Source organism: Podarcis bocagei, assembly GCF_964188305.1.
Source record: "Podarcis bocagei genome assembly, chromosome: 16".
NCBI lineage: Eukaryota > Metazoa > Chordata > Lepidosauria > Squamata > Lacertidae > Podarcis > Podarcis bocagei.
This window is the reverse complement of record NC_138142.1, coordinates 36202842-36226621: the sequence shown is the minus strand read 5'-3', so window position 1 is coordinate 36226621 and position 23780 is coordinate 36202842. Positions and strand designations below refer to the sequence as shown.

The window sequence follows — 23780 nt, the reverse complement described above, 5'->3', positions numbered from 1 at the left end:
CGCCCTCTTTTAAATTAATTGCCATAATTTTTAGATTGTTTTAGTTAGTTTTTTTAATGTCACTATATCCTGAAATGTTTTAATCTGCTTGCCCCTTAGGGTTTCTCTTTTTAATTGCACGTTTTGTTTATTCGTTTCGTAAAAAGTTATATACCACTCGGCAGTGGGGAAAACTTCCGAGTGGTTTGCAAAAGGAATAAAACAGTAAAATTATTGGGGATTAAAAACAACTATTAAAAAACACACACGTACAAAAAAAATTGAGTCTAGGTTTGCCACCCTGGGCTCCATGGGTAGGAAGGTGCGGACGTAAATTCAATAATAAACAGAATAATAACAAGAGTTACTGTTGTTCTTGTAATTAATAATAATAATATTTCTTCTGGTAGCAGTATTTTAACTTAGGACGAATCAAAGAACACTGTTGATGAACTATGATTGTTATTAACACTCCAAATGAGTGCCAGGCACTGTGCAATTTTGAAGAAGAAAAATCCTGCCAGTAGCATCAAGCAATTTGAAGTTTTATTTTACCGAGTCGGATCTGACATCTACAGGTTTTCATCCTGCTGCTCTGCCAAATAGCTCGAGGCTGCCTGTGTGATTTCTCTCCCCCGTTCTTTTTTCCTTGGGCTTCACAAAAACCCCGGCGAGGGTTTGAGCCCCACGCTGGGCAAAAGATCCCTGCAGTGCACAGGGTTGGACTAGATGACCCTCGGGGTGTCTTCCGATTCTATGATTCTTCACAACAATCCTGTGAAATAGGTTAGGAGATAGAGAGAGACTGGCCAAAGGACACACACAGAGTGCTTCTTGGTGGAGTGCAGGATTTGAACCCTAGAATCATAGAGTTGGAAGAGACCACAAGGGCCATCGAGTCCAACCCCCTGCCAAGCAGGAAACACCATCAGAGCACTCCTGACATATGGTTGTCAAGCCTCTGCTTAAAGACCTCCAAAGAAGGAGACTCCACCACACTCCTTGGCAGCAAATTCCACTGTCGAACAGCTCTTACTGTCAGGAAGTTCTTCCTAATGTTTAGGTGGAATCTTCTTTCTTGTAGTTTGGATCCATTGCTCCGTGTCCGCTTCTCTGGAGCAGCAGAAAACAACCTTTCTCCCTCCTCTATGTGACATCCTTTGATATATTTGAACATGGCTATCATATCACCCCTTAACCTCCTCTTCTCCAGGCTAAACATGCCCAGCTCCCTTAGCCGTTCCTCATAAGGCATCGTTTCCAGGCCTTTGACCATTCTGGTTGCCCTCCTCTGGACACGTTCCAGTTTGTCAGTGTCCTTCTTGAATTGTGGTGCCCAGAACTGGACACAGTACTCCAGGTGAGGTCTGACCAGAGCAGAATACAGTGGCACTATTACTTCCCTTGATCTAGATGCTATACTCCTATTGATGCAGCCCAGAATTGCATTGGCTTTTTTAGCTGCCGCGTCACACTGTTGGCTCATGTCAAGTTTGTGGTCAACCAAGACTCCTAGATCCTTTTCCCGGGTCCTAGTCTAAGCACTACACCCCCACAGCCTCTCTATGTAAAACACATCATTTCTTTCTCCCCTCTTTTATATATAGTTTTTTAACTATCATTTTCAACAATAATTAAACATACTTTTACATCTTATACAATTTTTTGACTTCCATCAATCATATCTGAAAATTTCCCAATCTACTGTATTCACTTAATTTGCATTTCTTATTCTATTACATTTAAATCTCATAACTAATGTCTCTGTTCTTTCTCTATTTTGCAATATTTCATATATTTCTCCTTACAAAACTTCTTGGAGTCATACTAGCGTAATTTGTTGATTACAGTTGCACTTCAAGTAGTTCATATATTTCTTCCGTAAATCTCTGGTCCCGCAGGTTTCGAATCCTTCCTGTCATTTTATCCAATTCTGCGTAAAACACGACATTTCAGAGCCTTCTGTGCAAAGGTAATGGTCACACCCATTGACCCACCTAAGAGGTGTGGCCCCCGGAAAGCTGCCTAGGAGGGGATTTGGCCCTCAGGCTGGAAAAAGTTTCCCACTCCAGGACTGGGTGAAATCCTGACTCTCAACTTCAGAGGGCTGCGCTGCTAGGCACCCGTTATCTGGGGAAGTTAAGTTGTGGCAAACTGACTTTACCTCTGAGTAAACATGGCAAAGAATGCCTCCAAGCCGAACACACTGATCAGGGAGATAAGTCACAAACTGAGTGACCTCCTTGACCTGCCACTTTTGCAGAGCACCCTGGGGGCATTCAGGGAATTTTAGCGTTGGAAGGGCGCACGCCCAGCGTCATCTCATCCTCCTAAACTACAGTTCGCAAGGTTCTTCGGAGGAAGTTGTGGGCATGACCTTCTTCTTCTTCGGCGATGCCTCGTAGCCGAGTAAGATTGTCTTCCGTAAACACGGTTTTAACAATGAATCCGTAAGTGACTGTGGAGGCCAAGCATAGGCAAACTCGGCCCGCCAGATGTTTTGGGACTACAACTCCCATCATCCCTAGCTAACAGGACCAGTGGTCAGGGGTGATGGGAATTGTAGTCCCAAAACATCTGGAGGGCCGAGTTTGCCTATGCCTGGTGGAGGCCAATTCTGGACCCACACGTCCTTCCACAGTGAGGACATTGGTTTCTGGCCAGGAGTTGATCACGGTGTGGATTTGCCAACCATGCCTTCCTCTTAGCACGTTTCTCCCTTGTGTCCTGAGTTCGAGTGTCTTCAAAGCCCATAACACCTTTGGTAAAGGCTGTTCTCCAACTGGAGCGCTCGCAGGCCAGTGTTTCCCAGTTGTCTGTGTTTATACTACATTTTTTTATTGGCTTCCAGGTGGAAAAGTCAAAATTAGAAACAGAACTGTTAGAACCCAAAACTAAGAATTTGTCAAGAATGTATAACTTGCTGTTGAAATGGAATACTCAGGATGAAACGGTGAAATCTGTTATGATTGAATGGGCACAGGGTGTTGGACATAATATTATGTTTGATGACTGGGAACAGTTATGGACCACAGGTATGAAGTTTACGGCATGTAATGCCTTAAGAGAGAATATTATGAAAATGATATACAGGTGGTACATGACCCCAGTCAAGCTTGCAAAATATACTACATTTTTCTAGATTTGCCTTGAGAGAGTCTTTAAACCTCTTTTGTTGACCACCAGCATTACGCTTTCCATTTTTAAGTTCGGAATAGAGTTGTTGCTTTGGAAGACGATAATCAGGCACGACCAACACCTTGATAAACACTACCTTGATGTCTGGGCTACTTCATACTTTTCTGTAAAGTTTTTATATATATATATATATATAAATCATTTTATAATGAAAATACTGACCCGGCAAGGAGCAGAGGGGTCCGAAAGGTCTTAGGGAGTCCATTCAGAGTGCCTTGCTCTCTGCATGCCTCAAAAGTAGGGGACTAGCATTATGCTCAACAGGTGAGCACCGAGTGCGAATTTCGCCATCTGAAGGACAACACTGCCACCTGTAGGACTGAATAATCCTTCCTCCCTTGCTTGTTCCAGCATGTACCAGCTCAGGCCGAAAAGAACACACAATGAGAGTTGTAGAATATAACAACCTTTGATTGATAAAGGTTGATTGATTGAATATAACAACCAATTGAAAGGGATTTGAAAACTGAGCAATGGGGGGAAATGATAATATATGAAATAGAGGAATATATTGGATGAAATATGTGATGTAATCGAGGAATATGTATCGGGTGAAAATTGTGATATTACACCGTAGGTAAAAGGGATGGCTATGAAAACAGCACAGAAGGGAAGGTGGGAGGTCAAATTATAAGATGAATGCATAACCAATTTGAGGTTTGAAATTAGTTGGTCAAGGTTATGAAAATTTAATAAAAATCTTAATAATTAGAAAACAGAGTTGTAGAGTTGGGTGGGACTTGTTCCAGCCCATGTTCATAACAGGAATCTTGCAATGACTGTATACTAAAGACTGTAGCTCAACAGGTAGAGATCTACTTTGCATGGAGGACCAGGTTTAATTGCTGACATCTCCAGGAAGGGCTGGGAAAAACCCCAGGAGATCTAGACTGGCCAATGGTCTGAATCAGTATAAGGCAGCTTTCCATGTTCCTGATATATGGGTACAAATTGTAGGAGATAAGGACCTTACTGAAATCATGATATGCTACATAACACTTATCAAAAAAAGAAAGAATATTTGTCTGTTTTTGATACACCCATGCTGGGTCTTAGTAATCACACTGCTGCAAAATAATGTGCTGCGTTGGCTTCAACGGAGTTTTTAAAAATTAATTTAAATATTTTCATTAAAATAATCCAACTCGAACTAATTTTAAAAATACCGGGCTAGCAGAGGATGGTTTCGATCCATCGACCTCTGGGTTATGGGCCCAGCACGCTTCCGCTGCGCCACTCTGCTGCTGGCGAGCAAAATGCTTCACTGATGCTCTATAAGTGCCGCACGATGTTCTGCGCGTGCGCGCTAAGCACTATTGTCTCCCTCTTCGCTCGCTTCTTTCGGCGTCCTTTTCTCCCTCTAACGGTCTCCAAAGAGCTCCGCTGCCCAAAATCCGCACATGCGCATCCCCCACCTCCCCTTGCGCGGTCCCTCCTCCCTTCCCGCTCCCACTAAGCCCTGCCCTATTGGTCACACTTCCTGCTACCAACTTTGCCATTGGCTCACCGCTCGCGGGGCGAGCGCGAGTCTTCCGAATGACAGACGGTCCAAAGGAACCAATGAGATGACGGAAGCAAAGACGCGGGCGGGAAGCCACTGTGGGACACGAGGACGGGATTGGCTGAAGGAGGGGAGCCGCGGCAGCCAATAACGGCGGCTGCTACTGCCTAAGGGGACCAATAGAGGTGCAGCTTGCTGCGAGGTGCGCAGAGCGGCGGGCGCAAGTGTAGGCCGGGCGGCTTTTCTTTCATATTTCCTCGGTCCCCTCCCCCCATATTCGCCGCACCGTTTCTTTTTTTTTTAACGCCGGAGGAGCAGCGACGGTATTGCTCGTCGGAATCATGAGGCGAGTAAAGGGAGGGGGAGAAATGGGGGAGGAGCTGGCACGTGGCGGGGGAGGGGAATTGGGGGCAGGGAAAGGGGAATGGAAGGATTGGGGGTCAAGGCGGGCGCTCACTTTTTGTGAGGCGGGCGCTTATTTGGGGCGAACTGTGCTCAATAAGCAGGACAGGGAAACCCCCGAACCTCCAGGGACGGGAAAGTCTGCTTTTCTACCTGAATATGGGAGCGCGCGAGCGAGAGAGAGAGATAGACTGCTGCTGCGCTTGGAAGCTCCACCTCCGGCTGGCGTCTACCTGCCCTATCCCCCTGCCAAGTGCCATATAACGGGGAGGGTCAGGATGGCTAAAGATGGAATTCCCCTTGCCCCTCCTAAGGACGCATGGAAGACGGAGCGAGATTGTTTTCTCCTGCTCTGGAGGGCAGGACTCGAGATTCCAACAGGGGTCGGACTAGATGACCCTTGGTGCCCCCTTCCAACTCCCACAGTACAGTGGTACCTCGGGTTACAGACGCTTCAGGTTACAGACTCTGCTAACCCTGAAATAGTACCTCGGGTTAAGAACTTTGCTTCAGGATGGGAACAGAAATCGTGCTCCAGCGGCGCAGCGGGAGACCCCATTAGCTAAAGTGGTGCTTCAGGTTAAGAACAGTTTCAGGTTAAGAACGGACCTCCAGAATGAATGAAGTACTTAACCCGAGGTACCACTGTACTATCATTCCAGGAACAGAAGAAGAGCCCGGCTGCTGGATCAAGTCCCAATGCCCCATCTTACTCCAGCATCCTGGTCCCACAGCTGCCCCAAAGGGAAGCACACAAGCAAGATCCCCACAACACAAATAGCCGCCTTTCCCTTTCTGGCCACTGGCATTCAGAGGCATCAGGGCTAATAGCCATGGGTACTTTCCTTCTCCCATGAATTTGCCAAATCCACTTTGATGGCCATCCAAGTTGGTGGACACCACTGTCCTCCTATGGGAGAGAGATACAACAGCCAAAGGGCGGACCCCCAAGTACAGAAGGAGTCTATTTCTCTGAAATGGTCAGATAATGGGTGGGGAGAAACAGGATAGCCAAAGGATGGACCTCTGTGTACAGAAGTAATCTACCCTCTCAGATAACAGAGGTGGGTGAGGTAGCTGAAGGTGAGGCTTACAGGGGCAGGTGCAGTCTACCTCTCTGCAGTCGGCAGATAATAGGGATATAGACTTCACAACAAGAGCGGGTTAGGCTTGGGGCTTCATGGGCCTTGGGTGTTACTGAGCTTTGAAAGGGATGCGTGACTTCACTGGATAGTTACAGGTAGGTAGCCGTGTTGGTGTGCCGTAGTCAAAACAAAATAAATAAAATAAAATAATTACTTCCAGTAGCATCTTAGAGACCAACTAAGTTAGTTATTGGTAGTTATTGGTATAACTGCCAATAACTAACTTAGTTGGTCTCTAAGGTGCTACTGGAAGGGAATTTTTTATTTTTATTTTATTCACTGCATAGCAGAAGGAAGTGAATTTAGGATAACTGTTAGTCTGCCCAACCTGGTATTGTCAACCCCATATGTGAGGACCCTGTGGCTCGGCAGATGTTGCTGGACACCAACTCTCATCAGCTCCAGCCAACATGGACAATAGTCATGAATGATGGGCTTCTGGATGGAGGGCACCAGTTGCCTGATGCTTAATGTAAATGGGGGGAAAGGGTGTAAGGAAACAAACCGCTGGGAACAGCTGATAGCAGATTGTGGCTCTTGCTTGTACTTATGAGTTTTCCCCCTCTTCTTCCCCCATGATTTCTTTCAGGGGTGACAGAGGCCGTGGTCGTGGCGGACGCTTTGGTTCTCGGGGTGGTCCTGGCAGTGGGTAAGTCCCACATGAAAGTTAGGCGTCGGTCCATTTCTAGCAGCACAAACACAGGAAACTGCCTTATATTGTGCAGGTCCATTGGTCCATCTACCTGCCGTTAGTCTCCACTAAAGGCAGCGGCTGTCCAGGGTTTCAGGCAGGGTTCTCTCCAGGGAATACTGAAGGAAGCCCGCTGGTCTATTCAGCAAAGTTTTACCTGCAATGACTGGAAGCAGGTAGGTGTTCAGACAGGAGACATTTCCATCCATACAAGGCCAAAATGGATCAACTGAAACTGTGTCTCGGTAGACAGAACACACTATGGTTTAGATAGCCAAGTTTTCTAGGCAGGAAGCCTCATTGGTTCTGCTGCTGTGGCTTCCTCCCAAGCATGTGTGCCTACTTGGGAGTAACTCATTGAATATACTGGGGCTGAATAATCACACATAGGCTCTTGGTGTCAGCTTCACATCCTTCTTCCTTATAACTTCCCTTAAGTAAAGTCAGGATAAGCTAAAGAACATGATCAAACCTGTGACATAAGTCTTGAATGTACTGTAAACTCTGGCAAGAGCAAAATCAAAGTTCACCTTCCTATGTTAACTGTGTTTCAGGTTCCGGCCCTTCGTGCCTCACATCCCTTTTGACTTCTATGTGGTAAGTAGGCCTGATGGGTGCTTTTGAATGTGGCTGGCAGTCCTAAGTTTGAGAAGTTTGTCTTGGGAAATTAAAAATCAACCCAGCAAGCTGTGGGATTGGAGAACATGGAAGCTTTTTGGATACAGCCATGAAATGGTGCGCCTGCATTCTCAAAATATGCTAGGGAAAAAGTAGTGCCAAGGGTTGACATCAATTTTTGTAATGCCTTGGAGTAGGAATCAGACTTTTAGACCCACGCATAAGTACACATAAAGAGATGGGTGAGATCAAATTGGAGGCCCTACCTTGCCTTAAAAAACAAAAACTGTCTTGTTTGTTCAATACCTGCCTGTTGTTGGTGGCTGTGTTATGTGCACAGATTGGTGTTTGGTGGTGCTGAGTGGTGAAACCACATATATGAACACTGCTTAAATGGGACCACTGAGGATGAACATAGTGCACTGTGTGTGTATGTGAAAGTCTTCATAAAGGTGTCCTCCTTCCTTCAGTGTGAAATGGCTTTCCCCCGTGTGAAACCAGCCCCAGATGAGACTGCCTTCAGCGAAGCCTTGCTAAAGAGAAATCAGGACCTGGCTCCCACTTCTGCTGAACAGGTGTGTCCTGCATGATTGCTGCACTCTTCCCGGTAGAATTAAGAGGTTTCTGTCAAGGAGGTGGGATAGGAACCCTGGATAAAATTATTCAGTTGCTTTTCCTATATAGGGGTGGTCAGACCTCTGTTTCCTCCAGGAGTTAAAATAAAACAATAATAAATTAAAAGGCAGTAATGCTCTTTGAGCTAAAAATTGAAAGCAGTAATCGTCATTAAATGTCATATCGCCTACAATTTCTGAGAGGCCTTTCACCACCCGTTCTCAAAAAATAAGCCACGTTCCTGTAAGATTTAAATCATTCCCAAAATAATAAAGTTACTAAATCTCCTAGTTAGATAACATTGCAGTCCTTCCTTGATATACAAATATAGTCTTGTCTTTTTGACTTTAGACATTGTAATATGAAGGGCAAAGGATACAGTTAACTGCTATTGTGTAATTTGTGGTTTTGACTGGATGTTTTATTTATTAATATGTTAAATTTTGCACAGCTGCATTGAACGGCCAATTGCACATTAAAATACGGTATATAAATCAGGTAATAAACAAATAGCCACATATTACTCTATTTCCCCCTTCTGTACTAGGCTTCTATCCTCTCTCTGGTGACCAAGATCAACAATGTGATTGACAACTTGATTGTGGCTCCAGGAACATTTGAAGTGGTGAGTCAGTCTTCACTGAGAAGACATTGGGAGAATACTCATGTTTATCAAGGGAGTATGTGTTTTAATCTGAAGGGTTGTGGTTTGCTGTGAGACTTCTCTCAGTAGACACAATTGCCAAACTGGGATTGAAACAGAATCTCCGCTGAGCCAACCTCCAGGCAGGATCGCATCAGTCCCTCTAGCCCAGATTTCAGAGTGACACAGGCAACAGCTTTTTTAAAGTTTACATTTGAATTTCTGAGCAAGTGCTATGGGCACCATTTCTCTCCGTTCATCTCTCTCCCCACTCCCCGGATCAGCCACCCCAAAAGTGGCAGGCTGTGAGTCTGTAAAAAACATAGAGTTGAAAGAGGAAGTGGGAAGGAGGGTCACTTTTCCAACTTCCTTTTTTAGCTCTATGTACTTGGGCTTGGAGGCTTTGTGGGCCAACTTGGGAAGATCTGAACAGCATATTTATGTGTACATCTCTCTCTCTCTCTCTCTCTCTCTCTCTTTACCAGCAAATCGAAGAGGTTCGCCAAGTGGGCTCCTACAAGAAAGGAACCATGATGACTGGCCACAATGTGGCAGATCTAGTTGTGATCCTGAAAATCTTGCCCACATGTAAGTTTTCGTATTCGCAAAGGGAAGGGAAAATGGCAGAGTGGGGTGGGGAGTGTGTTCTAATGGAGCCTTCTGCAATGAATTTTGACTTCTGCTTCCATCCACAGTGGAAGCTGTTGCCGCCTTGGGAAACAAAGTTGTGGAAAGCCTGAGGACGCAGGATCCTGCTGAAAGTGAGCAGCCCGTTTTGTCTGCCATTGCCCTGTTCTATGCATCAGCACACTCAGTGCTGCATTCCAAGCAAAATAACCCCAGGGGGAAAGGTATATGCTAGTGGCACAGCCAGGAAACAAATGGACACTTGAGGCGCTTCGGGAAAACACCTGTCTTTTGCCTCAAATGCAATTGGCTGGATTTGGGATGGGAAGACTGTGGCATTCCAAATATTGCTAGACTGCAAGTCCCATCATCTCTTATAATTGGCCATGATTGGGCTGCTGGGAGTTGGAGTCCAGCAACATCTGAAGGACTACTGATTTGGGCAAGATTCACTACTGGGGTCCAGAGTACTATCTGGTCCACAATACAGAGAGAAATCTCACCAAGCATTGAGATCTGTAGCTACTCTTCAGTCACTTCTTGGCTCATTTCATCCCTGGTTTTTTCTCCCCTTAGTCCTGACCATGCTCACCAATGAGACCGGCTTCGAAATCAGTTCTGCAGACGCAACAGTGAAGATTCTTATAACCACTGTGCCCCCCAACCTCCGCAAGCTGGATCCCGAGCTGCACCGTAAGGAAATCCAGGCAGTTTGTTTTCTCTGCAGTGGAGGGGAAGGGCAGGATGGATGGAAGTTGACCTTGCTTAAATAGGTTGTGCTTTTGGTAGAAGATTAGAAAAGAGCAGCCTGCCCAGAGGGCCTTGAGTGCTGTTTTTATTGGGTTGAGGTGTGTGTGCCGAGCATAGAAGGCAGGAGTGTTTCCCTGCTGAACACAGTTTCCCTAATGCCGCCACTTCTGTCGTCTTCTCTCCGCTCACCAGTGGATATCAAAGTGCTTCAGAGTGCTCTGGCAGCTATCCGACACGCTCGCTGGTTTGAGGAAAACGCGTCTCAGTCCACGTAAGTCTCTCTCCCTTTGTGCCTGGGGAGTCACCTTTCCTCCTCTTGCAGAGGTGGCCCTCCAAGCCTTCTAATCTTGCTTTTGCCCCCAAGGTGTTTTTTTTAAAAAACAAAACAAAACACCTAACTGCAGTGTCCTTGAGCTCTGATAATGTCGCTTGCTGTCTGCATGGAGGACAGAGAGGTGTGTGCAAGAAAGTAACCTATGGCATAACAGTTATATTTACATTTGTTCCTACGCCCACTTTTGCCTCTGCCCCCCGCCCACCAGAAGGGAATGCCGCCTTCAGGCTCAAAAAGGTTCTCCTGCCCTTGTGGAAGGACATAGGGGAGGAAGCTCCCCAATCTGTCAAACTTAAGGCAGACTAGGTTCAACCTTAGCTCTTACACTGGGAAACATCAAGGCTTTGATGCATCTCTGAGTTTGGACTTGCTCCAGCTGCTTGCTTCTGGTGCTCTTGGTCCAGGTCCTAACCCCTGGCAGAACTCCCATATCTTGGGGGCGTATGTCTATTCACAATGAGCCTCCTTCTGATTCTCCGGACTCTGGCATGGGGGCAGTTGAGGCACAAGGATGAGGTGTTCTTTGTGTAGATTTGCTCGCTTCTAGTGCTGCTTGCGCAAGATTCATGCCTTTGCAGTTGGATCTCTTAAGCTGGCATAAGAGCAGAGTAGCCTTGCTGGATCAGACCAAAATGTCAGTTTAGTCCAGCATCCTGTTTTGTAGAGTGGCTCACCTGATGTCTCTGGGAAGCCCACAAGTAGTATATGAAGACAGAAACCACACTTACACACAGAATTTGCCTCCTTGCAGATGTCATTCAGAGGTAAATGCCTCTAAATAGGGAGATTTCATGTAGCTTTTGTGGCTAATCCACCAATGGACGTCCTCCTCTTTAGTAGTATAGAGTCCAGTATTCTAGAGAAAACCATCACCACCATTTGTTTTAGAAAATTTATAAACGGCTTGATCCAAACACACACACACACCCAGCATGGTTCAAATAAATAAAACATGGCTACAACCCACAAGCCAATTCAAAACAAATACACACAAAAACTATCATTTTAAAACAAAGATAGTATCAACAACACAATAGATAGATACATATTCTGGGGATGACATTGTTACCTTCTTTCAGAGTGAAAGTCTTGATCCGTCTGCTGAAGGACCTCAGGATGCGGTTCCCAGGCTTTGAACCCCTCACCCCCTGGATTCTTGACCTGCTGGTATGTGGAGAGATCAAGGGCAGGTGCTTGGCTTCCACTGTGGGCTGATTCTCTAACGGTGGCTGCTTCATGTTATGCTTTCTTGATCAAAACATTCAAGGATCCTGTTTTTGCAGTTGGGAGAAGCTTGGCAGCAATCTGCATCCCTTTTTCCTGTGTGACAACACTTTGAAGTTGTAGATCAGAACTAGGACTGATCTTTTTTTTAAAAAAATCATGAATTTAAAACAGTTAAGGAAGGCAGAGACGATGAAGAAACAGGAAATGAATGTGGAGACTCCATTGGGTCAAAGACAGTCTCCTGAATAATTTAATCCATAACGTAGTGCATACTTAGAAGGGTTGTTTTTCATTTGCAGGTAATTGCATAAGATTGAGTTGCTCCTTAACTTTTCCCCCCTGCGAATATAAATATTCTGCAGGGAAGGAAAGGGTGACAGCATATTTACTATATATACTGGAAAGTTGTGTGCTGTGCATTTGGACACCTCTTTAGGCAGTGGAACCAATTTGCTGCATGATGTCTCCTGAGATCAATGAGCAGCTTTTCACTTACCTTTGGATCCAGTTGGATGCCATTTTGAATCAAGATGGTGGACTGAACCTTGCCAAACCACCGATTTCAAAACTCCACTGGTTTTCGTTTGTTTCCTAAAATTCCTGAGCAGCTCCAGGTATGAAGCTGCCAGTGCTTAGTGAAATAAAATGTTGAACTGTCTCCTCAGTAAGCCCAACTGAATTTAGTTGGAATCCTTTCCCAAGTCAACACAGACAGAATTGTATTGCCAGTAACTGGGGAAGCAGGATGGAGAAAACAAAGCTCTACTATTTGCTCTTCTCTTTGGTTCTAGGGACACTATGCTGTGATGAACAACCCCACACGGCAGCCCTTGGCTCTCAATGTTGCCTACAGGTATAGTCAAAACACTTTTAAAATTCAGGGGGGAAGAAGAGAATTCGTGTCTTCCAAATGGGGTATTATTATTACTAATCTTGCTGCTTCTTCGCAGGCGCTGTCTTCAGATCTTGGCTGCTGGGCTCTTTCTTCCTGGTTCTGTCGGCATCACTGACCCCTGTGAGAGCGGGAACTTCAGAGTCCACACAGTTATGACCCTGGAGCAGCAGGTAACCCACCCCCCCTTTTTTAATTGAGATACCGTATAGTGCAAGGATTTAGGCTGAGGGGGACATCTGTACAAGAATGTACAAGAGGGGTTGAGGACCTGTGGCTCTCCCAAGTGTCGTTGGAACCACAGCTCAGCATCGTCCCTGACCGTTGGCCATGCTGGCTGGGGCTGATGGGAGTTGGGAGCCCATCAACGCCTGCAGGGCCACGTGATCCACACACACATACACCAGTTACATTTGCATGCACATTGATATGCGATCCTTGATTGGTTGGGATATGTGTCTGGGAAAAGGGGTGGGGATCCTGTGGCCCTCCAAATGCTGCTGGACTCCCAGCTCACATTATCCCTATCCACTGGCCCTTCTGGGGCTTATGGGAGCTCAACACCACATGGAGGACCATTGCTGGTATAGTGGCTATAAACATGAGCTGAAAGCCCTTGCCTCTGCCACAGACTTAGTATACAGTGGTACCTCAGGTTACATACGCTTCAGGTTACAGACTCCGCTAACCCAGAAATAGTACCTCGGGTTAAGAACTTTGCTTCAGGATGAGAACAGAAATCGTGCTTCAGCGGCAGCAGGAGACCCCGTTAGCTAAAGTGGTGCTTCAGGTTAAGAACAGTTTCAGGTTAAGAACGGACCTCCAGAACGAATTAAGTACTTAACCCGAGGTACCACTGTACATGGCTTTAGCCAAGCCTCTACTCTTAATAACGTTGGCCTGCCTGCCAGGGCTGCTTCAAAGTAAACTCTGCAAAAGAGGTGTTAACTATTGAAATACTTTTGGGGGGCAAGATAAGCACCACACCTCCAACTTCTCAGCAAATTTTGGCCTCCTACAAAAAATTCTAATCCTCATGGCTAAAATGCTTGCATAGGATTGTCAGAGTTGGACCCATAGGTTTCACACCTGCTTTGAGGTGCTTTGCAGATTACAGAAGCATGAAGTTCAACTACTGTGTGCCCTGCACTGTTTGAAGAGGCAAGCGTGTGTGCCCTTGCTGTCACTCAAAGAGAAACGTGCTGTGCAGGTGGATTTGCAGCCCAGAGAGGTCCTGAAAGTGCAGGGAGGGGACGATGTGTGACTGGTCTTTCTATTTCCATCTAGGACATGGTCTGCTACACAGCCCAAACCCTGGTCCGCATTCTCTCTCATGGCGGATACCGGAAGATCCTCGGGCAAGAAGGAGATGCCAACTGTAAGTAGGAGCTCTTGGAAGGAGCTGCGGCTCAGTGGCTGGATCATATGTCCGGGATCTCCTTGTTGGGCTGGGACACCCTCCAGACGGAAACCTTGGAGAATGCCAGTCAGAGTAGACGGTATAGAGCTAGATGGACCCAAGAGTCTGACCGGGTACAAGGCAGGTTCCTATCTTGGAAAGACAGATGGAAAGCGGAGCTCTCTCAAGCAGTTTTGCTGGGACAGGCCTGCTCCACCAGGCCTCCTCTCCTTCAGCTGTCACCTGGGAGCAGGTGTTTCATCAGACTGCCTCCATGGGAGATAGGAAGAAGGGCTCACTCACTCCTCTGTTCCATCAGGTGCCTCCTGCCCCTGAACTGGGCCACCCGGCTGTTTAAGAACCAGTGCCCAAGGCCCCCCCCCCCCCGATTCCTTTTGTGTGTAGCGTTCCTTTAAATTGCAAGCATACAGGCAGGGTCTGTCTTGTTTTAACTGATTGTACATAAGCCAATCTGGGAACCTTTTTGGCCAAAAGTCAGGGTGCAGATATTCTAAATAAATAAAAATAATGAATGGGGGCACTGGCACACATTATCACTCAGTTATTGTAACCAAGGAAGTAACTAGTCTTTACCTCTAGGCAAGTGAGCAGCAGCAGCCTCTGGTGTTAAAATATTATTGGCTCCAAGTCTTATGCTAGAGGGATCGGGTGGTCTGCATATAGGAATAAAGCCACACTTTGTTCTACTACATTGCAGCCTTTGGCTGTAGCTGAGGTGAAAGATGTTTAGAAATAGGCAACGAAAATCCAACAGGAGAGTTATCTTAGGGGAGATGTGCCATGGCCGACAGATGGCTTGTCAGCAGCATCAAACAACAATCCTAATCACATTTAACCTGAGTGTAAGCCCCATTGAATTTGGTGTGACTTAAATTCAGAATAAGACAAGCATAGGATTGCATGCTGGCCCTCGGCTGCTCGTTCCTCAGTGCACTTAGCCCAGGTATTTGGAACCCATGGCCCTGTGGGTGAACTACAACTCCCCTCATTCCTGGTCATAATTGCTAAAACTGCTGGGAGTTGTAGTTCAGCAACATCTGGAGCGCCAAAGGTTCCTGCTCTAGTGCAGTGTTTGTTGTACAGGCTTAACTACCTGACTCACAACCACCCTGGAACACTCCTTGTTTCGCAGACCTGGCTACCGAAATGTCTACCTGGGAAGGTGTGATTGTGACCCCGTCGGAGAAAGCCTACGAGAAACCACCTGAGAAGAAGGAAGGGGAAGAGGAGGAAGAGAACCAGGAAGAGACTGCTACCGGAGAAGAGGAAGAGAGCATGGAAACCCAAGAATGACCTGCCAGGTGTGATGTGGCAGATTCAAGGGGGCAGCCCTCCCTGGTTTCTCTCACCCCCGACAGTAACACAGCTCTCCCAGCACACCTGGTTGATAGCTGATTATGCCAAGAGCTCCCTCCTCCACTCCAGCCATCTTTATTCCCTCTTCTTGGCTTCCCTTCCACTGAGCCCGTTGACTTGGTGTCTGTTCTGGATATGTTCACCCTGGTGGTGAGAGCTACAGATGGCACTCTATCCCACACCCTCTTGGAGTTGCATGTGCTTTCCAAGGCCAAAGTTAAATCTCCTAGGTCATACTTTTTACCCAGGACCCCTTGAAAGTTGGTGTGCCTGCTTGTTTTCTTTGACTGGTGGGGGGTGGGGTGGGTAAGAGACTAGTGACCCCTAGATAATTATGGTGTGGAATACCTGTGTTGCTTAGAATGCTGATTTAGAAGCAAAGAGGAGGGGAAATGGCCTGAGCCGGTGTTCAAGAGCTGTTTTGCTTCTGTCTTTCAGTGACCTCTCCCCTTGCCTCTGCTACTGATGGATGAACAGCTGAAGAAGGCCAAACCTGACTCCCCTTTCTGTGTGTTATTCTAATTGTCTTGTTTTTTAAAATTCTTGCTATTAAAATTGTGTTTTCCTTTTAAAAGCTGTTAGTTGGTTTGTCTGTCTGTCTGGGTGCTGGATCTACCAATTGCTTACATCAACTGATAAGAACCAGGATCTGTTACAAAAGTGACCTTCAGAAAGTGGTCAAGCTCCTAAAATGGCAACTTTTTTTGATGAAAAGGTTAGCAACTCTTGCAAACTCTTAGCTATCTCTCAGCAGGACCTCCTTTATTTAGATCAAGAGTGAGAACTAGGAGACACTTTTTTAGCAGAAGAAATAGTAAACGGAGCTGAAACCAAGCTTCTTGGGCACTGAGCACCAGGCTTGGAACTTCAGGCCAGGGGATGCTCAAGAAAAGCACAAAATCTATTTAAAAGTCAGACTTCCAGCGTGTTGCTATTCCCAAATATGTCCCTTAGCTTGGATCATCTTTGTTCCCATTTGCTTTTCCTTTGCATGAAAAGTTTCTGTGGCTAGCGGCTTAACCCAGCATTCCCTACAGCAGCTTTCAGAAACCCCCAAAGTGCAACAGACTGAGCACAGGAGGCCTTGTCCCATGTTAACTAGCAGTGAACTTTTATTGCACAAGCAAGAGGCACCATTCTTGGCCACGTTCCGTGTCACTCTGCAGCCATAAGCAGGCCCAATTGCACCAACTCCGCCTGAAAGAGTACCTCGGCAGGGGGAAGCATGATAGGAAATTTGTGCCCGAAACCTTTCTTTCTTTATGAGATGAGGAGTCTTCCATATGCAGGAATTCCTGTCCGCGGGGCAGGAGCTTTTCCTAGCACCATGCAGTGCCCAACAGCCCAACTCTTGTATCTTTCTCCGTGTTGTGCTTAGAAGCTGGCAGCATCCGTAAGGAAATGGCAGCTCTGGAAATTGCACCACTTTTCCCTTAGGAAAGGTCCTCTCATTTGCTGGGCGAGCCTTGGGGGTAGCTACCGCCGGCTTCAAGCATGGCTTTCCTGCGGGCAGTCTCCTTCGCTATACCATGGCTGAGCCTTCTCAAGCGCTCCTGTAAAGGAGAAGAAATGGTTTCAGCAAGAGTTTCATAAGCAGTGAAGGCAGCTCCATTTACAAGTTCTTGAGGTGCAGGAGACACTCGCCAACTGGGCAGAGCTACGTTGTTGTGCTGCCAGCCCTTTGTACCATAGGTTTTCAGTCAGGACTTGCACCTTCCAACAATACAGTGGTGCCTCGCAAGACGAAATTAATTCGTTCCGCAAGTTTTGCCGTCTAGCAAATTTTTCGTCTTGCGAAGCACGGTTTAAACGGTTTAACAAAGTCGCAAGACGTTTTCGTCTTGCGAAGCAAGCCCATAGGGAAATTCGTCTTGCAAGGCAAATCGCGGACGAAAAAACCTTTCGTCTAGCGAGTTTTTTGTCTTGCGAGGCATTCGTCTTGCGAGGTACCACTGTATCTCGGTGAAAAAATAAAGGGTCAGCATTCTAAATAGCCTGCATGCTGGTCCTATAGTCCCAAGGGCGAGGGAGAAAGAGTATCATAGCAGTTAAATCAATCCATAGTGTTAAGTGCCATCCATAATACAGTGGTGCCTCGCAAGACGAAAAGAATCCGTTCTGTGATTCTCTTCGTCTAGCGGTTTTTTCCGTCTTGCGAAAAAACCAGCAGGAACCCGCAAGACATTGTCGTCTTGCAAAGCAAGCCCATAGGAGATTCGTTTTGCGAAGCACCTCCAAAACGGAAAACTCTTTCGTCTAGCGAGTTTTCCTTCTTGCGAGGCATTCGTCTTGCGGGGCACCACTGTATCTGGAAGGCAGTGGGTTAACAAAGAGACCTTCAAGACTTCTTTTTTCCCCAAGCACATGCTGACACCTCCGCGTGTTTCTATAATTACTGGGGCTGAAAAGGACTATAGGGGATGTTGAGCATGGAAGCTAATGAACAACCAAAACTAGAACAGAATCAGTGTAATGTGCTTCTACATGCCCAACCTCTAGGTCCCGATTGTCACAGTTAAATATTTTTATATTGCAAATCACCCTGTGACCCTCGGATACTAAGGGTGGTATTATAAATTTAATAAAAAAATTACAGTCCTGAGTTTCCATGTAGGAATGCAGCAAACTGCCTTAAACCAGGTCCAATGAATACTGTCTACTCTCGCTAGCGGCAGCCCTCTGGAGTTTCAGGCAAAGAGTCTTCCCCCCCCCCCTTCCACCTACCTGAAGAAGCTGTGGGTCAAATACAAGGCGTGCAAGGCAGATTTTCTGCCACAGAGCAGTGAGGGCCTACTCTGGCTGCCAGCTCCAGCAACTTAAAGAGCTGTAATATGTTACATAAGAGGAAGGTTGGTATAAAAAGTCCATCCCTCTCTCTCACACACACACACACCTGAGCATTTTGCAGGATATTATTAACAAGGACAACTCTGCGCCGGGCATTGAGCAGCTTCTTGACGTAAGGGTCCAGGTCGAGGGCTACCTTCTGGTCTTCGTTGATGCGACACAGCTCTAGTTGGGGAAGAGAGGAGGGGGAAAGGTTTTTAGGCACGAGTCCGGTTGGGATTTGAACCATGAATTTCCACATCGCCCATGGCGGAGTAGACCTCAGCAACTGACCTACAAGGGAAGATCTAGGATTGGTTGTTAACATTTATTTTACCCACCTTTCACCATAGGTCCCAGGGTGGGTTCCGACAGTTTGAAATTCAGAATGTAAAACAAATTACAGCTGTAGGAATAAGGTGGGCCCTGAAAACACACATTTTGGGCATCAAAAGGCCCTGAGTTCAATATGAGATAGTGCCAGTTGGCTACTAACGTGCCCTCCAGCACCTATCAATCACAGCCAGCAGGGCCCAGCAGGGGTAGATGGGAGTTGTCGTCCAGAGACATTTGGAGGGCCTCAATTTTTCCTTCCCCTAAAATAAAAGATGCCACACAGATTCAACACTATTCCCTGGAGGTGTATGGTGGGGAAAGATCTCACGATTGTTTACAGGAGCACTGTTGTTGTTGTTGTTTAGTCGTTTAGTCGTGTCCGACTCTTCGTGACCCCATGGACCAGAACACGCCAGGCACTCCTGTCTTCTGCTGCCTCCCGCAGTTTGGTCAGACTCATGTTGGTAGCTTTGAGAACACTGTCCAACCATCTCGTCCTCTGTCGTCCCCTTCTCCTTGTGCCCTCCATCTTTCCCAACATCAGGGTCTTTTCCAGGGAGACTTCTCTTCTCATGAGGTGGCCAAAGTACTGGAGCCTCAGCTTCACGATCTGTCCTTCCAGTGAACACCCAGGGCTAATTTCCTTAAGAATGGATGCGTTTGATCTTCTTGCAGTCCATGGGACTCTCAAGAGTCTCCTCCAGCACCAGAATTCAAAAGCATCCATTCTTCGGCGATCAGCCTTCTTTATGGTCCAGCTCTCACTTCCATACATCACTACTGGGAAAACCATGGCTTTAACTATACGGACCTTTGTTGGCAAGGTGCACTATAATATATTATTGGCCCTCTGCTGAAGGCCAGAGTGCATATCCTTGCCGGTAGGCATTGGCTAAAATTTAAAAAGGGGATAGGGTCTATTTTAGCACTTTCTGCTTTCAAGGAGATGCTGAGTCTTAACAACAGGGTGATTCCACCTTGGAATCAGGGAATGCTACATGTTATTGTAAGTATGATCTTTCTTTGGACTTTCTTACTTTGTTATACTTTCTCACCACATGAAATCTCCTATTTTAAAGCATTGTTTTTGTGCTGATCACACTTCTGCCTGGTATGCCAAACTACCCATTCAGACCCCTCGCCCTCACTACGTAACCAGCACCACAAATATCAAACAGAGAAAAGCCTTTACAGCTCTGCAGCTCCAGTCTATGTACGCTGCCATAGGTGAAAGATGCTATTGCCAGATCTCCCTATGAAGAGAGTTTGCCCATGTGCCTGAAGACTTACCCCATTACTTACTAGTTTGCCCAGTCTACTAGGACTTAAGAGCAGCTTTGTTCAAAGATTTAAATCTCCCAGTTAGATCAATTGGGTATTTAATTAACTTTTTATTATAGGATAGCTCCTCCTACACCTCTGAAAAAGTGGTCTGTTTTGCCTTTAGAGAGCAATTTTAAAGAGAAAAGTTTATAGGGATGAAAAGCTAAATTCTTCAGGGGAGCAAACTCTTATCTGACAAAATGTCTGATTTTAATAATTATTTTAACTTTGTAATGTATTTTAACTTTTATAACAGCTTCAGCTAGACTAAATAAATAACAATTTTAACAAAATTGGCCCTTCAGGGCAGAAACTGCTGCTTAGAGAGGCCTCTTCTAACAAGACACTGCAGACTCTTTACTGCTCAGTGAATATGGGGCAGTCATTGCTTCATTTCTCTAGCAGGTGGGGCAATGCTTAAGTCCCCTTGGATATGATTCCAATGAGCTTATACAGGAAGGAATGAAATATTTTACAAACCAATATTGAAGTTGCTGTTACTTCCTGGTTGGGATAAAAAGGGGTAAAGTACCGTATTTTTCACTCTATAACACGCACCAGACCATAACACGCACGTAGTTTTTAGAGGAGGAAAACAAGAAAAAAAATATTCTAAATGAAATAGTGGATATATAATTTTTGTGGTTCATGCTGTGGCCACAGACATGTGATCTGGCAGTGAGTTTGGAGTAGCCCAATGCAAAAATCCTGAGGATCCATGTGGATCCATGCTTTGTAACCACAGAGGAGGAAAGGAAGGGGAACCATGGATCATCTGCTCATGGCTGCAGCAGATCCCCCACCACCACCCATAGGCATTCGCTCCATAACACGCACAGACATTTCCCCTTACTTTCTAGGAGGAAAAAAGTGAGTGTTATGGTGCAAAAAATACGGTATTTAACAAATCCCAGAAGCAACCAGTTTCTTCTGCCCTCCTAGTTATGTTCTCATCAAACATTCTTCCCACTGTGCAGATATTTTTACCTGTGGCCAGGCTGTCGATGTGTTCCCGCAATTCCACTTGACTCTCCCTGCAAGGAAAAACAAAAAAGGAATATAACAGCCTGGGAGTGGGGTGGGGGGAATGCCACGGAAATTTACTAGCTCACAAAAAATAACGTTCATGCCGGAGGACCGGGCTTCAAAACCCCATGCAGCCAGGAAGCTCCCTGGAGTGACCTCAGACCGGTCACCATCTCTCCCAGCCTAACCTACCTCACAGGGTGGTTGTGAGGATAAAATGGAGAACCACATGCACCACCTTGAAGGAAAAGTGGGCTAAAAGAGTAATAATGAACTAAAATACCAGAGGGAGGTTCGTTTCCTCTCACGGGGTGAGGGGCCCACAAATAATACGAATCAAAGGAGTTTGGAGAAAAGCCACAGCTCATTGATAAAACTGCTTTTTCCAGGTAGGACTGGGAGACTCCCTGATTTGAAGCCCTGGAGAGCCACTGCCGGTAAGTGTGGACAATACTGAGCTAGATGGACTCCGTATAATCAGGTCCGGATTTGGGTTTGATGAGGCCCTAAGCTACCGAAGGTAATGGGGCCCTTTATATGTCCAGCTGTCCTTCGTCGACAACAAATTGTCGCTCTTTTTTGTGTTGCATATATGCTATATGGTAATTTATGGACCTAATAGGTATCTAAAGCCATTTGCACATAACAAAATATGTATTTTATCAAAGTAATTGTCGAACTAAAATACAATTAAGAAGTATATTAATAGTGAATAAGAAGTATATTAACAGTGAAATAATTATTAAGCTTTAACTTAAAATGATTTTTTATTCATAATAAACTTAATAATGCAAACCTATATTTTTCCTTTAAATTTTTTGGGGGCCCACAAGAGAGTGGGGCCCTAAGCTATAGCTTGTTTAGGTAAAGGTAAAGGGACCCCTGACCATTAGGTCCAGTTGTGGCCGACTCTGGGGTTGCAGCGCTCATCTCACTTTATTGGCCAAGGGAGCCGGCGTTTGTCCACAGACAGTTCTTTCGGGTCATGTGGCCAGCACGACAAAGCCTGGCGAAACCAGAGCAGCACACGGAAACGCCATTTACCTTCCCGCCGGAGTGGTACCTATTTATCTACTTGCACTTTGACGTGCTTTCGAACTGCTGGTTGGTAGGAGCAGGGACCGAGCAACGGGAGCTCACCCCGTCACGGGGATTCGAACCACCGACCTTCTGATCGGCAAGTCCTAGGCTCTGTGGTTTAATCTGGCACTGCACGGTATAATCCTGTGAATTCTTGTCTTCAGATATGGGAAAGGCTTCCTCCCTCGGAAGACGGCAGCAGGGCTTGTTCTCTGCTGCTGCAGAACTTACGGAGGGAAATACACTTTAGAAAGCTGCATCCCTATTGATCTACCAACAGGGGCTGGGCAGGGTAGAGGAGCTGCACCTGGCTGACTTCTGCCTGCCAAGGCGCACATCTATCAAGTACCGGCTCTGAGCCAGGCAGCCGCTTTGGAGAGGCTGCGTTCCCCGCTCTCCGCAGGGGCGGGGCTGGCGCGAAGCAGCTGCACCTGGAGAACTTCTGCCTGCCAAGGCGCACATCTATCAAGTACCGGCTCTGAGCCAGACAGCCGCTTTGGAGAGGCTGCGCTCCCCGCTCTCCGCAGGGCTGGCGTGAAGCAGCTGCACCTGGAGAACTTCTGCCTGCCAAGGCGCACATCTACCAAGTGCCGGCTCTGGGCCAGGCAGCCGCTTTGGAGAGGCTGCGTTCCCCGCTCTCCGCAGGGGCGGGGCTGGTGCGAAGCAGCTGCACCTGGAGAACTTCTGCCTGCCGCGCAGCAACTTGCCTGACGGCGTGGACGTGCGTGTCCAGCTGCCGCACGGCCGGCCGCAGGAACTCCAGCAGCCCCTCCGCGAAGAGGTCTCTGGCCGCGGGGCCAGCCGGGCTCGCCGGACCCGAAGGAACCGCCGCCGCCGCCGTTGTGCTGGTTGTTGTTGTCGTTGCCGCCGCCGCCGCCATCGCGCTTTACTTGACTGGCCGCCGCAAGGCCTGCCGGGACAACTTTGGTCAAGGGAAGCGAGAGCAACGCCGCAAAGGATCACGGGAGGCCAGAGAACGGCCGAGGAACGGGGCGGGGGAAGGAGAAGGCGGGATAGCTGAAGTCTCGCGAAGAGTTCCGAGGGAAGGACGGGAACGCCGCCAGTGGGATTGTGGGAAATGAAGTCCTCTGGAGGCAGCTGGGAAATGTATCAATTGTGAAGCTTTTTGTGCTTCTTTTTTTAACAAGGTTGTGTTGTTTTTTTAAAAGTAGAACATAGAGAGAGGGTTGCACTTTTTTTTGCACTCAACTTGCTGCATGTATCATTCTTTACCCAGACTGCAAATAAGTCGCCTTTTATGAACGCTGTGGAATTCTCAGCGCAGTCCAAAAATATATATATTGCAGTTTAAATGGGTTGTGTGATAGGAATTTTATGGTCTTAGATATATGGTAATGTTCATAAGCGTACCAACCAAGCACGTACATAGATCAGCACTGGAAGACCGACCTGAAACCATTTTGATTCCTAAACTGAGCAAATGTTTTCTCTGCAAGGTCAAAGTGGGAAAGCCTCCCATTGTCTCTTTCCTCACAAATCCTGTCTTAAGGGCACATTTAAGATCTGAATTAGGGTGTGAGCCTGTGACCTGGCCCAGGAACTAAGTATTTATCATTACAAAAAACTAGCCAGGTTCCCCAGGAAATCCAATCAAGTAACCTGCCAGACAGGAGATAAACAATGACAGGAGAAAAACAACATTCATATTTCTGTTTTACACCGCCTTTTCTGTGATGTAGGTATGATGTATCTGAGGCGTGGTCTTAGGTTACACCCCTTCTGTGATGTAGGTATGATGTTTCTGGGGGTGGTCTTGATCTAAAGGTAAAG

The 23780-nt window shown here is 46.6% G+C and overlaps 2 protein-coding genes across 2 annotated transcripts; one reads left to right on the top strand and one right to left on the bottom strand.

Annotated features, from left to right (window-relative positions):
* Positions 1 to 4864: 4864 nt before the first annotated feature.
* On the top strand, positions 4865 to 15972 carry ILF2 (interleukin enhancer binding factor 2). Its single transcript, XM_081173723.1, has 15 exons — positions 4865 to 5024; positions 6815 to 6874; positions 7471 to 7513; positions 8005 to 8109; positions 8697 to 8774; positions 9278 to 9380; positions 9488 to 9553; positions 9996 to 10112; positions 10362 to 10440; positions 11583 to 11670; positions 12522 to 12583; positions 12681 to 12795; positions 13910 to 14000; positions 15175 to 15343; positions 15837 to 15972. Exons 1-14 carry the CDS (start codon positions 5020 to 5022, stop codon positions 15333 to 15335), a joined length of 1173 nt encoding a protein of 390 aa, XP_081029849.1. The 5' UTR covers positions 4865 to 5019; the 3' UTR covers positions 15336 to 15343; positions 15837 to 15972.
* Positions 15973 to 16482: 510 nt separating this feature from the next.
* On the bottom strand, positions 16483 to 22960 carry SNAPIN (SNAP associated protein). The gene is made up of 4 exons (XM_081173922.1): positions 22693 to 22960; positions 20871 to 20913; positions 18292 to 18410; positions 16483 to 16951 (listed from the first exon to the last, which is right to left on the bottom strand). Exons 1-4 carry the CDS (start codon positions 22867 to 22869, stop codon positions 16847 to 16849), a joined length of 444 nt encoding a protein of 147 aa, XP_081030048.1. The 5' UTR covers positions 22870 to 22960; the 3' UTR covers positions 16483 to 16846.
* Positions 22961 to 23780: the final 820 nt, after the last annotated feature.